This window comes from Aplidium turbinatum, chromosome 11 (genome assembly GCF_918807975.1).
Source record: "Aplidium turbinatum chromosome 11, kaAplTurb1.1, whole genome shotgun sequence".
Taxonomy (NCBI): Eukaryota; Metazoa; Chordata; class Ascidiacea; order Aplousobranchia; family Polyclinidae; genus Aplidium; species Aplidium turbinatum.
The window spans coordinates 4,525,517-4,540,966 of NC_137482.1; the positions used below are offsets into that span (position 1 = coordinate 4,525,517).

At 37.9% G+C, this 15,450-nt stretch overlaps 1 protein-coding gene across 1 annotated transcript in view; it reads left to right on the plus strand.

Moving 5' to 3' along the window:
• The first annotated feature begins 1,389 nt into the window (after positions 1-1,389).
• The window catches only part of LOC145779530 (uncharacterized), a 59,774-nt gene continuing 45,713 nt past the window's right edge, over positions 1,390-15,450 (plus strand). Inside the window, exons 1-3 of the mRNA XM_082591135.1 lie at positions 1,390-5,002; positions 6,876-6,953; positions 10,304-10,489. Of these exons, the coding sequence (XP_082447261.1) occupies positions 1,550-5,002; positions 6,876-6,953; positions 10,304-10,489 (3,717 nt within the window). The 5' untranslated portion in view covers positions 1,390-1,549. The remainder of the gene's footprint in view (positions 5,003-6,875; positions 6,954-10,303; positions 10,490-15,450) is intronic.

The window sequence follows — 15,450 nt, forward strand, 5'->3', positions numbered from 1 at the left end:
TCGATACCACATAAATAATGCAGTGCTATTCATTCCTTACACTTTTTCGACATATCTTCAGAGCAGAGCAGTGATGATGAGTTTAGATGAATTACAGTGGTGATTGTTAATATCGTTATGCGGTTATAATCACCTATTTAACAGAACTCTGCAGAATCGATTCCAAAACTTGTTGTTACAAAATACGCAAAATACCCTCAAAGAATTTAACACCTAATGGAGATTTAATTCACGGGTTAGCACTATTTTTACTAATTTTGAGATCAATGATTTGTTTTATAAGCTGTGCTTTGCTCAACATTAAACTAAAAACTTGTCATTGTTTGCATCGTCGAGTCACATAGCGTATTTGCAGTGCGGCTATTTCCTGCTTTACAGGTCAAAATAGTTCTGATACTGTTTGACCAATGACCAGAGTGCAATCGCGTGATATGGCACAAGCATAGTCTGAGAGCACGTCGATTATGACCAGTCATCAGAGCATCAGATCAGTATTCTGCCAACAACATGACGTGATTTGGATACGTTTGCATTTGATTGAACAGAAAAACTTTTTGCAGGTTTTCACGAAATGATTTTTTTTCATTCAGAATAATTTTTAAATATATATATTTTTTAATTGATTTTTTTATTAAATGGTTGATAAAACTAAGCTACTGTACTCTATTACACACAATTAAAGTAGTTTTCTTAACTGTAGGTAGCTTTGTAAGGCTGTAAGATTAAATAATGGACAACCTTGTTGAGTTTTGCTGAAGTTTAAGAAGATTTCTGACGTGTACTTAACGTTGTGTGATGGAATATCTACTTACATGGAATATTAATTTTGGATATATTCGAAAATGAAACATGAAGTTCAAGACCTGATTGCTGGCAACATACTTGCTATGCTGGCAAATCAAATATAAACGCTTTTTCTGAAATGGATAAAGCAGCCCAGTTGAATAACTCTTCGCAGACGAGTCGAAGAAGAGGTCAGGAGTTTAATTTTCCAGGCCGATCTTTCCCAAGTTCTAGGAGTCCTTCTCCCAATCGAAACGTAAAAACACGACGAGCGGCGTTCGAAAACAACACTAAAAATACACCTGCTGTGAAGGTAAAAACTCAACCAACAAATGCACTCAGAGCTGATGACTCTCGAAACTTATCGCCGTCCACACGTGATAATGGAGACACAGAAACTCAAATTAAAAAGCATCTTTCAAATTTCACTGTTGCAGAAAGAGCGCAAAGTACTGATAAGCCTGCCACCGGGGAATCTTTAGTGCAAGCATTCAGCAGAACATCATGTGACGTGGAAGATTGTAGAAATGAACTTGCTAGTCACAATGACAAGAGTACAAGTTTAGAAAAGGCTAATAGGATTTCCGGTACATCCAGCATCGATCGGGCTGCAGATGTGCGCACTGTCTCAGGATATGGATCTGTATTTACTAAACCGACAATTCTAACTGAGAATGAAAAAGCGACTTCAAAAAGTAACGACGTCTCTGGTACAAAAATCTTTAGTAGACGCAGCCGTGAAAGGGCAGCTGTAAGAAATAAAAGGATGCAAGCACAAAAAGAAGAGACGATTCAAAATAGTGATGAAATGAAAACCAAAACAACAAGTAAACAACAATATGTACCTTCTTACGTCCTACCAGTAGCAGCTGCTTTTACAAAAGTTCAAACTGGACCAGTAATTGGTGTTTGCAAGAGCCAAACTCGGACGGCTGCTGTACGTCAAACGTCAACAGTGTTAATGAGCGATTCATTGAAAAAGACGGACCAAGTCAAAGACAAAATCTCGCCTTCTCGTGTGAACCTCAGTAGACGTTCTAGCAGTGATGACGAAAGCTCCACATTTGCACCGAAATCAAAACTGCCCTCAAGTGGAAAACCGCAAACTTCTGGAACTTTCGACAATTCACCAGAGAAACAATCTAGTCGAGAGGCAAAGCGATCCAAGCGACGCCTTCGCAAAGCTCATCGGCCAACAAGTTCTCAAGACAATCAGTTTTCAAAACATTCATCAGTGCAGATGGCGAGCAATATTGCGCAGCGAATGCAGTTTTTCCAATCTTCCGACTCTCCCCAAAACCACAAGCATGATTTGGGAGAGTCTTTAAAAGGAAACACTATCACAGCACCAATAACCCGTCGAAGTAGAACGAAACACCGAAAGCAAGCTTTTGCAGAGACAGAAGAAAAATATTCCACACTCCCTGCTAATTTCAGTCCTTCTGATGTGCGAGATAGTATGAGCAACAACAGTCAATTTAAATCGGGAGATTTAAGATTTCAACAAGCAAATACACCAAATAGCAAACCCAACCAAACCAGGACGCTAAATGAGTTAATGATTACACACAAGCAAATACTAGATAGCGAAGATGACAAAAAGAAAAATTATGTGTTACGACCAAACAGTGTAAATCAATCTAAAAGTTTCCTATCTAACCAACATAGCAGGTCATCTTCGACTGGAATTGACAGATCTGACATTGCCGGAGGCTCACTAGAGTCAATTGACAAGACACCGCCTTTGCCACCCCAGACCAAATCAAAGCAGGTTGAAAGTTTACGAAACTTGTTTAATTCTGAAGACGTTCCTAAGATTGAGTTTGGTCAAGCCTACAATAAACAGGAACATCAGCAGCGTTCGACAATAATTAGCAAAAATGTTACTGAGGGACAGAAATCTAACAAGGACCAAACAGTGCATAGCCAACCGATGCTGAAAGCCGTTAAGCTTAGCGAACATTACTGGCCAAAGGATGAAGCCACAGAAAAGTTATTTATCCGTAACAGTACCCACTCAAGTGAATCCAATAAAAAAGCAAGCCACACTTTAGAAACTGTTGACGAAATGTCTGATCTTTCAAGTCAAGCTGTAACAGACAGCAAAAAGACTGTGTTGCCTGGCAGTAGCCAATTGCCCTGTTCACCGAAAGAGACTAATCTAAATGACCCAGTTGTTATATCAGAAATTGAAAGGTGGTCAGAACGTTCTAAAAAGCATTCATTGTCTTCAGTAGCCAGTCAAAACCAGGACTTGCGTAAGGGTACGTCTAGCGCGACATCTAAAGCTCTTCAAACTGCCAGTCATTATGATGTAATACCTGAACGGACAGCGCGTTCGCAAAGTCTTGACAGTGGGGCTGACGCATATTTACGTGACAAGTTACCTTCGTCGCAATGGAGCTTTGATGACCCTGATTCTAAGTTGAAAGCGTATGAAAATTCATTAACAGATGCTGACACAGTAGTTGATTACCTACCTTTGACCGAAGAAAAGTCGGAAGTCAATTCTGCTGGTAGTGTCGATTTCAACCCAGTCAATGAAGAAGTTGTAAACTTTGCGCCTATGCGAACTATATATCTTAATGGTGCTCCTTTGTACACCCCTCCTAAGTTTTCTGAATCAAACGAGCATTTACAAAAGTCAAGCATAGTGTCGTCAAGCCAATTGGATTACAATAAATCAAAAGATGGAAAAGCTCATCAGTCTCAACTAAACCGCTCGAAACCAATAGATGTCAACAGCACTCGCTTCACAAATTTGAAGCCCACTGCTCAAAGTGAAAGCAACACAACACAACCGATTTCTACTTCAACAAGAAAAAATAGTGTCGTATCACGGTCAGCAGCACTACCCCGAAGCTCAGTGCCTTCCTCGCAAGATATCGACGCAAGTGACACCGACGAAGGTTGTGTCATAGAAGAAGCGGCCGGCCCAGAATCGGCTGCAATGAAAGCTGCGTTGTTGAAGCATCCAAGCTTGGCTCAAGGAAGCTCAAGTCGAACCGAAGACAGGAGTGAATTGGGGGTGTGTGGTACCCCCAACAGCAGAAGAAGACGAAAGTTCTCCGCTGCTGGTCAGAACAACTCAGATTCCAGCAATACAAGTAATAACAGTGAGTCATCACGTTCTCTCAGTGACCCCATTCCCAATCGAAAGAAGTCAATAAATGGTGCAGATGAGGAAACGGGCCCGGTAGATAGTAATTTTCAATACCCCTTAAAGCCGGGGGGTTGCGTTCCAAAAGAAGAACTGGAGTTAAATAATTCGACTAGCGATTTATCTGGCTTCAGTGAAAACAATTCAATCCAAAGTGATTTCAACGAAATGGAAACCTTTGGTGATGAACCTCACGCCATTGAACAAGCACTAGCTGCATATGACGCTAAGAAGTTATCAAACCCAGCCCAGAAAAGGTCGTTTGGCAACACTATTCCAAGCGCGATCGTAGACTCCAGCTTATTAAACAAAAAAGCAGAAGCTGAGGTGGATAAAACTTCAGTATGCAGTTCTTCCAGCGAAGCAGTTTCGTCTGAATCAGTAGACCATGACGATGAATCGTCACAAAACAGAAGATATTCCTCCAGTCATAGGAGTAACTCCAACCGTAGCTGGAGCAGCAACGATGACACTGTTAGTAACATGACGCAGTCTCTTGAAGAGATGTCACATTCAATGTACGCTGACAACCGTGTCTCTCGGTCACCAAGATTGACTCGAAAATTAAAGAGTGCCAGAGCACGGAGAAGAGCAAAAAATTCTCGAAATCGCGACGACAATCTGCAACGCACTTCATCAGAAACCACTGATTCTTCATCTACAGCCAGTGAGTCGGACCCTGTTGTGGACAGTGCTCTCGAACAGGCTCAAGAACAATTTCAAACTATTTATGACAGTATGTCATCAAGAGACGCTGACAACTCTTCGGCTATCACAACCGCTGTCGCACATTCCAGGTCGTGCAGCGCTCCAGCGACCGGGGACGACCTTGACTCCCTGTTGTCCAGAAAAGCGTCAGGAAGAGGTCGTAGACCTGGTATAGTACAAGCCCCCTCTCTTTCCGACGTTTTGCAGAAAGATCCAGCACTTCAAATGAACTTGGCAGCAACAAAACCTTTATCAAGTTCAACAGATGGACTACTAGCAGCAACATTTCCCCGAACTGTCGCAAGTCGTGGATTAGACTACCAGAAGTATGGAAAAGGAAGGGAAAAACTGGTAAGATGTGCTTTGTTGGAATAGTTGTGATGATATCAAGTTAATATCTTTGTTTTGAAGAACTTAGCCGCAATAATACCTTTCCTGCACAGTAATATTGCAATTTTATTTGCAAAGTCGATGAAAACGTTTGCCCAAAATTTCACGCATCAGTAACTGGTAGCTTAACCTATTCGGATACAAATGTGCATTCCAGCTAGCAAACGTTGACATGGTTACATCGTTTCAACGCCAAGACGTTAAAACGACTTAAATTGGTATCTGGTGTCAACTAACTGTGTGCTCAATCATTAACACAGTTTATTTTCCAACCATCTGCCATTTGTGCTCTTTCTTATCGTTGTTTATTTGCATGTAATGTATGTATTTTGTGTGCTGCTGTGTGTGCAGCGACAACACCTTTTTGTTGACATTGCATGAAATGGAGTAATGTATTGCTATTTGCAAGCTGGAGTGTTGTTCGACTGGAATATTGTAACAAAGATGTGTGGTAATTGATATTACTGGAAGAGCAATGGATTTGTTTTTCCCTCGTTTCCAAAACAGTCTCAGCGAAATACTTTTCATACGTTTTTGCTTGAAATGTTTCTCACAGCATTATTTTAGTTTTACAATGCAAGTTAACCGCATTGTTTATCTAAGAAAGATTTGAATTGAAATGACTAAGTTCAAAGCATGTATAATATTATATATCCCTTTGATAGCCAAGAAAACTTTTTTAGATTAGATTTAAGATTAAACATTCTTGAATGCCATTGACTTGCATTTCTTTCTGTTTGGTGAAACTGTGGTGTAAAAAGCTAACATCAGTTTAACTATTACAACTCTGCATGTTGTTTTGCATGCCTAGTATCGCACCAGTGCTTGTATCTCACTGGTTTCTCTTGCAAAACTCAAAATTATATAAATACATCTTTTTCGGTTGTTGAAAAACTGCCATGTGTAATTGTGTAATGGGCCTTAAACGCTTACTTAATAAAAAAATAAAGTAAAAAAAGGTATCAATTCGTTTAAGTTGTCATAAGTTATGAAAGTATTGGGATATCAGTTTTCGAAACAAGAACCTTTTCTTGATCATCTCTTCATTCCTTTGTGTGTGAATTGCTGTCACCGGAAAAACTAATTAATTGGACTAAAAATAGCCTGAAATGACAAAATACGTCATTTCTTTCATGAACCTCTCATTTCACGATGAGGCTGAGTTGAAGCAATTTCACTTCGGTCCGAAACCTGGCGCTTTGAACGGTTACGTCACATGGAAAATCTAGGAATATTTCGATGCGGAGTATTTCGAAACGTTGTTTCAAGTTGCCCTGGTGCAAAGATTGACAATTTATATTGCTTAAATTCTTAACCAGACTGTGTGCAAAGATGCGCCTTTTTTATATAAACTTTTTTTCTGAAACCGTTTTTTGCCTTAATCCGTTCAGCCAATTTTGCCTCCGGTGAACTCAATATGTCTCAATGTTTATTGAACATGACTGAAGCAAATCTAAAGAAGAATTTAATTCTTACCTTTACAAACAACTAGTTTTCTTTTTAACATATTTCGTCATGCAATGTAATTTGCTAACTTGTAAAATTACTTAAATCAATGAAAAAAAAAAAAAAACTTTTCAAAAAACTCGCTCAGAGCCGGCACAACAATCGTGTTCACTTTCTTCACTTGTATAAAATAAAAGTTTGTTTGTTGACGGGTTTGTAGCCCTCGTCTAGTTAACAAAAAGATCTGATGTAAATTAGGCCTGTTGTAGAGATGTTCATCCAAGATGATGATTTCTGATGGGTGAAACGTGCGATGTGCATGATGTTGGGGGGAGGGGGGCAGCAACATATTTATGCTTAACCTGTTTAATTGTCATTGCATTTACAGGACATGAGAAGACACGTGGTGGGAAACTTACTCGAAACGGAGGCATCGTATGTAAAGTCCCTGCGGATATTATTTGAAGTAAGTGTGCCAAGGTTATGTTCATTTTTGTTTTCTTCACACACGGTAAATAACTGCTGAACACAACTTGTATGAGGTCACAGCAAACTCAGTTTGTTCTGCAGCAACTCGTCATATATCCCAATCAATATATTCAAATCAGCCTCTTTTTTACATTGATTTTACGATTTGCAGGATGGAATTTTCGTACAGGGTCTTGATAAATGATAAAGAAGATTTTTTTAGATATTTCATCCCACTGCTCTCAAAACCTTTGATTTCACTTAAGCTAATGGCTAACTGTACCATAGTTCAGTAAAGTTGACCACATCAAATTATCACTCGCAAATCTACTGCTGCTGTACAACATTTCAGTTCCACATTTTCTTGAAGCTATAAAATCAATATTTTATTGATTTTGCAAACTTTGATGCTGGGCAACTACACTGAAGAGTTGTGTTTCAACATACATGCAGTCTTGATCTGATTGCATAATATAAAGCTCTAGCAAGTTTTGAAGCATCTTCTCTACATGAGCCCCATCTTCTTCACATCTTCTCTACATGTCATTTAAGGAAAAGTGATGATTTTTACAATTTCATCAAATAAATTTTATGTGTAATTGGAAACAAAATTTAGACTTTTTAAATGCTCTAATTGTTCAACTACCTTCGCCTTTTAAACTTTCACTGCCGTTTTTCGTCTATTGGCCCAGGCAGCTGAGGACTTGTTGGTACATCTCGCTTTGTGTTGTAGCCTGTGATGCACTTTCATTTTCACGGCGAACACATTTGTGACAAACTCAAACATGAAAGACCCTGGTTACTTGACAATTTGACAGTGATTGTTAAGTTATTCTGAATACAATCTTGTCAACAAAAAACGGTGATTTTTTGTTTATTTAACGTATACAAAGTAGTGAAAAGTAAAAACATTGTTTTTAGAGCTTGAAGTGGGAGAAAGATAATAATTAGATGCCCAGGCAGCACATCAAACTTTTTTACATTGATTCAACGTCTGCATATGTTAAATCAATGTAAACAAAGGTTTGATTTGCTGTTTGGGTGGTCATTTCCTATCTAGAGATGTTGAAATATTTCACAATGCATTGATTTATCCTCTGCACACGAATTTTGTTGGCAGAATTGAGGTGGATCTGTGAACAATAAAGAAGTATCTTGATTTTCGTCCCAAAATTGTTTCAGCAACTAGCCCAGTCCACAAAGTTGCCATTTTCATATCGTTTCATTGTCGCTAGACGTTGAAACTACGTAAAAATGGCAATAATGGATAGTTGCGAGAGTTTCTTCTATGTGCGTTACTAACCTTGGGCAAACATAATCTTTTCCCATTTGGGCTTCAGAGTTGAAAAGTTACAGTAACGCAAAATGGCGTTGGCTTTACGTTGCTTTTTCTTCCAGCGAGAAACTTATGTCACAGCAACAGTCTTGCATAACTTTCAAGCGAGTGCATAAGTCAATAAGTTTTGTAGATTGTGATTTGTGCAGCCTTCAGCTTCATCTTTTGAAGGATGGAGACAACTAGAGACGTTGAATCAATGTAAAAGGATTGATTTGATGGCTGAGTGACACACGCAAAGCTGATCTTACAATTCGAGAGAGTTTGTGAACATTCTGCTTTAATATTCAACACACGATTTACGTTACAGAGTTTAATCTTCACCTTTTACTGGACAAATAGAAGGCCGTTTATTTAGGTTATAGAAGCTTTGCACGCAAAGTGCTGACTTCTTTGTTGATTCAAATGTCAAATGCTAAAATTAAACAATATAACGCGGATGTGCTACTGCTCGCGCAGCAAATCAATCGTTTTTTTACTTTAATTTAATGTCTGGCGGTGAATCAACGCAAAAAAGTAGTTGATTTGCTCTCTGGGATGCCTTCAAAGTTGTAAAATTGGCAGTTTTGACATTTTGATGGACTGGAGTAGCAACAGAACCTCAAAGCATGCTTCCGCAGCCGTTGACAACAACATACTATTTTTGAAGAAGTTATTGTATAAAAGGCAATAAACACTAAACAGTTATAACCCCTTTGTGAAAACGGGTAGGTGGTTGCTTTTGTTAAGTAGGTGAATATTTTCCCTTTTCTTGTCCCTTGATTAAGTGCTTTGATTATATTATTTGTTTTGTAACTTTTTTATATTTCGGATAAATTGTCTCACAACCTGCGATACGTTGGACACATTGCAAGAAGCAACTTATAGGAAAATGTAGTGTTGACTGGGATGCTGCAAGGCAAAAAACTAAAGGACGACATGAATGAAATGTGCTTACATCAAGTAAATGACAGGATCAACAAGCATGTTGGAATTATTAAAAAAATAAAGGATACAGTATAATGAAGGGAGTACATAAGGAAGGTCACTGCTAGTCAAGCATGACCAATCGGTTGAAGAAGAAGATATTGCAAAATGTATCGTGGTTTCTGAAATGAAGTACAATGCCTGGCTGTTCTCCAGTTGCCTCTAGATGTTGTCTGGGGTAGCCAACAGACAGATTCTTAACCCTGGAAGTTGAAAAGACCACGTGACGATGACAAAGCGTTGAGTCAATGTAAAAAAGAGCTTGGCTGAGACCAAGATCGTGTGACTGTGTCTTGGCAAGGTGCAGCGTCCCAGACATCAAATCATTCGTTTTTACATTGATTCAAATTCTGCAGACGTTTGTAGACGTTGAATCAATGAAAAAAACGACTGATTTGCTATCTGGGAAAAGAATACTTTCGTGTCCTTTCATTCAGGTCTTTGTCGGTTGCGTAACCAAGTGGTGAGAGTCCTGGTTCGACGTTTTAAAGGGCGCCGGTTCGACACCGTTCAAGAGCAGTTGTGTTAAACAGGACACTCAAAGAAATGCATGAGTGTGGCCACGAATATTGGCTTCCTTGTTTGCCAGTCCACTTAATCTAAATATTCAACCACAGAGCGCAAGCCTAGATAAAAATGACTTATAATTACAAGAAATCAATGAAAGCTGTAACACTGCCCACTGCTGGACAGTCAATCGGCCTGGTGATTGACTGCCAACTGTTCATGATTTGAAGTTCATCAGAAACATTTCTTCAACGTATTTGAACATTGATTTAAAAAAACACCTGTACATAGATTTCATATTAAATCTACAACAAGAAAACTATTTTATGAAATGTATCTTGCTACCCAAACAATTAATCTGCACATGCGCATATTAAGACTTTTAAGAATTTGTCTTTTTTTCTCTTTCATTAACATGCCGGTGTATCACTTATTTTAGCTGGTATCAGCTTATTTAAATTTCAGAACCATTCTAAAGTACCGTAATCAAAGTTTACAACCCTGCGCTGAAAGCTTTGTTTACATCCGTCTTTGTTTAGACGTATTATCAACCATTAAAAAGACCAGAGAACCATTCAATATGCGAACCAAGATTGGTTAATGAAATCTTCTTTCAAATTCCACAAATCCTTCAGCACCACGAGAAGTTTTATGCAAATGTCCTTGACTGCGTCGATCATTGGGAGCATGAGAACATAAAGATGGGAGAAGTTTTCATTCAGTCGGTAAGTTAAGTCTGATGCAAGTGTTTGTTGAAAGTGAAATCACAATATTTGGAAGATGGCCTTGCATGGTGATTGGTGATGAAGGCTTAAATAATCTGCATTCAATATTAGTGGATTTATATTTGAATACAGCTGGATAATTGCGTTATTGGTTGTTCCTAATATGCTTGTTGTTAACGAGTAAGCGTAGGCTACGATATTCTACTGTGGTTTTTCAACATGGCAACTTTGAACACTAAAGCATTGAAAAGCTTCTGTACTAGACTGGTATAAGGGTGACGAGTTTGCCACTTTTCTTTTGTTAAATGTCTGCCATGAGTTTATATGAGCTTGTTCTTAATGATCTCTCGTACAATTCTGCCTTACGTAATGCTTTATGTTTATTGAAACTTGGCGTGTCTGCACTGAGTTTCAAGTGGAGTCACAACTGGTTTGATTTTGGTAAATATGTTGATGTGTCACGTGACTTTGTCTCCTGGCTAGTTGTCGACCTGTGTCTTGTTTCACGTTTTCCCAGTCTGGCAACATTCTGAAACGTTTTACTAAGTCGATTCCGGATATGACATTTTGTTGTACTGGTATATTACTTTAAACAAAGTGACTTGCGTTCTTCTGGTGACTGTAGGCTACTAGGTTACCTCCAAGTAGCCTATAGTCACCAGAAGAACTCAAGTCGTTTTATTTATCAAATGCCTGGTGAACAATTTCACTTTGTCTTTGGTATATTACTTTAATGTAAAGTGAACATAAAAATTGTTGTTATAACCACAAACAAATCCCTTCAATACGTTATGTTTTTGCAATTGTAGAAATTAAGCCTGTGTGGTAAATTTAGTGATTGTACCACGTTTCTCTATTGCTGTTCAGTGATGTCATTAAATGGAGCTGGTGACATGAAGATGCAATGTTGCAATAAGATAAAAGCATTGCCGGGATATTTGCCTTCTCGATGCTTTGTCACGCTCATCTGACCAGACTTAAATTGTAGTTAATGTTGAAATATTGCAACAATTGGCTGATTGCTTGACAACGCGTTGCTGGGAAAACGTGTGTTGGCTGAAGGAAGATATATAATAAGATGATGAGAGATGTTGGCGCTACAGTGTTGGGGTCATTGCAATCCAAACTCTTTTTTTCTGAACGAATCTCCTTTTGATTTATTTTGAATCACTATAAACGTTCTAAAATCTTTTTGTTTCAAACAGCCCTGTTAGAGAAAAGTCATATCCATTAAATTCATGGAGTTTTTCATTGGATGACACCCAGCACGCCACGTCACTGAGCCAGGGACATATAGAGAGATTGTTCGTCATGATTCATCACAGACGGGATTTGCACTTAAAACAAATTGGGTTTGTGGTAGCCCTAGACCGCCAAGAGATTCAGACATACGGATAAAACTTAAAAAGACTTTTGATTATTCATAGAACATGTGGGTGTATTTGCTTATTCATTAGCAACAAAACCAATTGAAATACTTTTTTAACTGTAATTAAGTGAAAATTGGGATATAAGTGGATTTTTATCAGAGTAGGCTGCTATCATTAGGCTACACTATGTCGTCTGCGTGGTCGGGAGGTGAAAGCGTCTGCACGACACCTACTGCGAATAGGCGGCTACATCTCTCTAAGATACTTTTGGGATGGTTAAAGGTGGGCACGAAGATTGGGTTGCTTACAGTGAGCCATAGTTGCTGTGTCTTCCCATCCACAATCTAAATCTTTAACCACCAGACAGAAGTCTTATCCAGTTATCATAACACCCGAAATAAAGGTAGCCTCAATACTTTTGGCTGCCCTTTCCGCTGAAGTCAACTACTTTGTAATATATATTATAACTTATTCGGTGCGAAATACATCCAGCTTGTGATGAGGAATGATCTGTAATTAAAAGATCTATTTCATGGTTAAGCGAGCTAAATTCAATGTGGCGTGTTACATTCGTTTCATGGATAGCATGTATGTTGCAATGTTGCATGCTATATATATATTTTACATACTATCTGGTATCTGCTATGACGAGAACTCAACATTATGCCAATGAGCAAAGATATGAAGTTTACAAATATATCAACGTTAACACAGCTTTATGTGGCAAAATAAATACTGTATTGTTTTCTATCTTGCTTAACCCCTTCTAAAAGCTCTAGCACTAACTTGAGTCATAAGTGACATAAAGATGTATTGTGCAGATGTAGCCTTTGTGCGTACGTGGAATGTGGATGTTTACTGCATAAAAATATAGTCTTTCACTAAATTGCGTTCTTTTGCTGGTGGAATTTGTTTGCATTAGTCTATTAGCTGCTGATCGATCAAATATATAGTGCGCTCTTCGGCAAGCAGAAATATTGTAAACAAACCAAATATTTGAAGTATTTTACAAACGTGAGTGTTGTCAACGCTTCTTTCAGCTCAGCAATGTAGGCTATCAGCAACAAGGATACCTACCCTATTGATAGCTTAATTTTAAATACCTTTGATTTTAAAGTTTGACTGAAATTTATTTAAAAGGAAGATTTATCAAAAGTTTAGAATTAATTGTTAGGTATAGTATCGAAAAAGATTTTGATTTATAAATATTTTAGTAAAAAGAAGCAGTCCAATCCTTTGTAGCCTACGGCCATGTCTTTTCCCTTGTGCCAGGGCTTAGCAATCGAACATGCAGAGGCACACAGTTTACATAATGCTTTAATACGTCTTATTGTACTTTAATATTAATTTAACAAGAGTACTGTTTGTATTAAAGTAGGCTACTATGTGAATTGAACCGTATGTCTCGATATTCAACTAAAACACGAGTAGCTTTAGTTTCAAAAAAAACTTTGTTAATTGGTTTAAATCTTATTGTTAATCAATTTATTTCGTCTTTAAGTTAAGATTCACCTTCACGCATTATTGCCATCTGCTACGTTGGACAGACTTTTATTGTTTTTGCTGCCGATGCAGAAATGAAAACAATCTGAACTCAATTTAAATAACTAGGGACAAATCTCCTACTTGTTCTTGAAAAAAAATAATCTTTCCATCATTAATGTTCCTTGGCAAACATCAGTATCAAGATAATTAATGGGTTATTGAAATTCCATGAATGTGCATCAACATGCCAGTAATACGTTTAACTATGCACTTATCGTTAAGACAAATTGATGAGAAACAAAAGTCAGAACCTCTAAGCAGGCCTTGGTATATAAAAATTCTTGCCTAAGCCGCTGGAAATGTTTGTGTTTTTTTGCTACACCTAGTGAAGTCCGTGCCACATTCCCTGCTATATATAGCATTCGTACAAACGTGTACAAACTCTACATGTTATTTTGTAGGGCAATGTTTATTCTTAGTCTTGTCACCTGGTTTATAAATGTCCACGCTCTTTCGATGTCCTCACAGCACAAACAAATAAGTTTTTAATTATTGTTTCTGACTGTAATGATGCACAAATACAAAACTAATAGCTTGGGAAAATGTTTCAATCAGTTATAAATCTACCAACGTTTCGCACACTGTACAAGCATGCATCCTCAATGCAACTCATTCACTGTTTACTTATTTTATACACCATGCCATGAAAAGGTATACACTATAAATACAACAAACTATTTTATTTTTTGCTGACAAGATTATTAGCCTACAATAGGTTGTGCAGAACGGATGCAATCGAACAAAATATAATTTTTTAAAGTATTGCTAAGGTGGGTTTTGTATCATCACGTTTAGATTGCGAGCATTTCTTCTTGGAAATCTACACAGAAAAGTTTAAAATTTCTGTACATTGAATTAATACATTCAATGTCCTGTATACCGACCACAAGATAGACATGTGGACCTAACAACGCTCAATGAATACACAATCCATTGACTGCTGCGCCTTGATGTAACAACGTGATCTGTGGCGGCCTCAAACGCAAGAAGAAGATTAAACAGTGATTTTGCATTGAAATTAGTATCAGTAAATGTTTTCATTATTTAAAACTAGTTACCTGAAGAGGGTTTATCTTTTTTTAGGTCACGTTTTATTGAAACTACTAAAGTTGAAGCATGACAGACTTGATGACCAAAACATTTAGTAGTGCCATAGCAATCATATTCCAGACAGCAAATCAGTCGTTTTTTACATTGATTCAACGTTTACAAACGTCTTCAGACGTTGAATCAATGTAAAAACGGCTGATTTTCTGTCTGGAATGTCATTAAGTTTCTACTTAAATATTCTGGCCATTTGTGTGTTTGACTATGTCTTAGTGTTTGATGTCTGTCAAGTCCTTGTCATCTGATCGGAATGCAGCCTTTTTGGGTATTCCCCTTGTTTTGGCATTCTTCCTTTTGCTGCTTGGTGTGTTTGCCAATCTGAGCCAAGTTGCGATAACAAGGTTATAAAATGCGTCCAAGACAGTAGGCTGTATTGTTATGTTGATATTTGACGCGTCTTTTCGCGTTCTCTGCTTGTGATTCATACGGAATTTATAACGAGCGCAAGACAATACCTTCCACAATAATTCATTAAGGGATGTTCAGGGAATCACGTCACTTGCATGTAAATATTTGAGTTCTCCAAAACTTCATAAATACCTTCTGGGTAGGATTACTCATCGTGTCTATACGGGCCTACAAGTGAGAGGTCAACAAGGATTGCGGCCATAGGAGGCAAGTGGGGTTACAAATGGCCTCCTTGTTATAGTTTTTATTCAAATGTTTTGTTTTTCACAAAAACAATAAGGTTTCGGGACCCAGAATTAAATTTTTTTGTCGAAGTTTCACCTCCCTGATTTCTCTCCAGAGAGAAAATCAATCGTTTTGTTACATTGATTCAGCGTGTGCAGATTGCAGATTCAACGATTAACTAAAATTAACCACAATTATAGTTGTTATTTTAGAAAAACATGCTTTTAGGCTTTCTTACTCTATCTGCTTGCTTTTTTCCTAAGTCATACCTTAGAACTTGCGCTGTGGGTTATGTTGTTGCGCCCA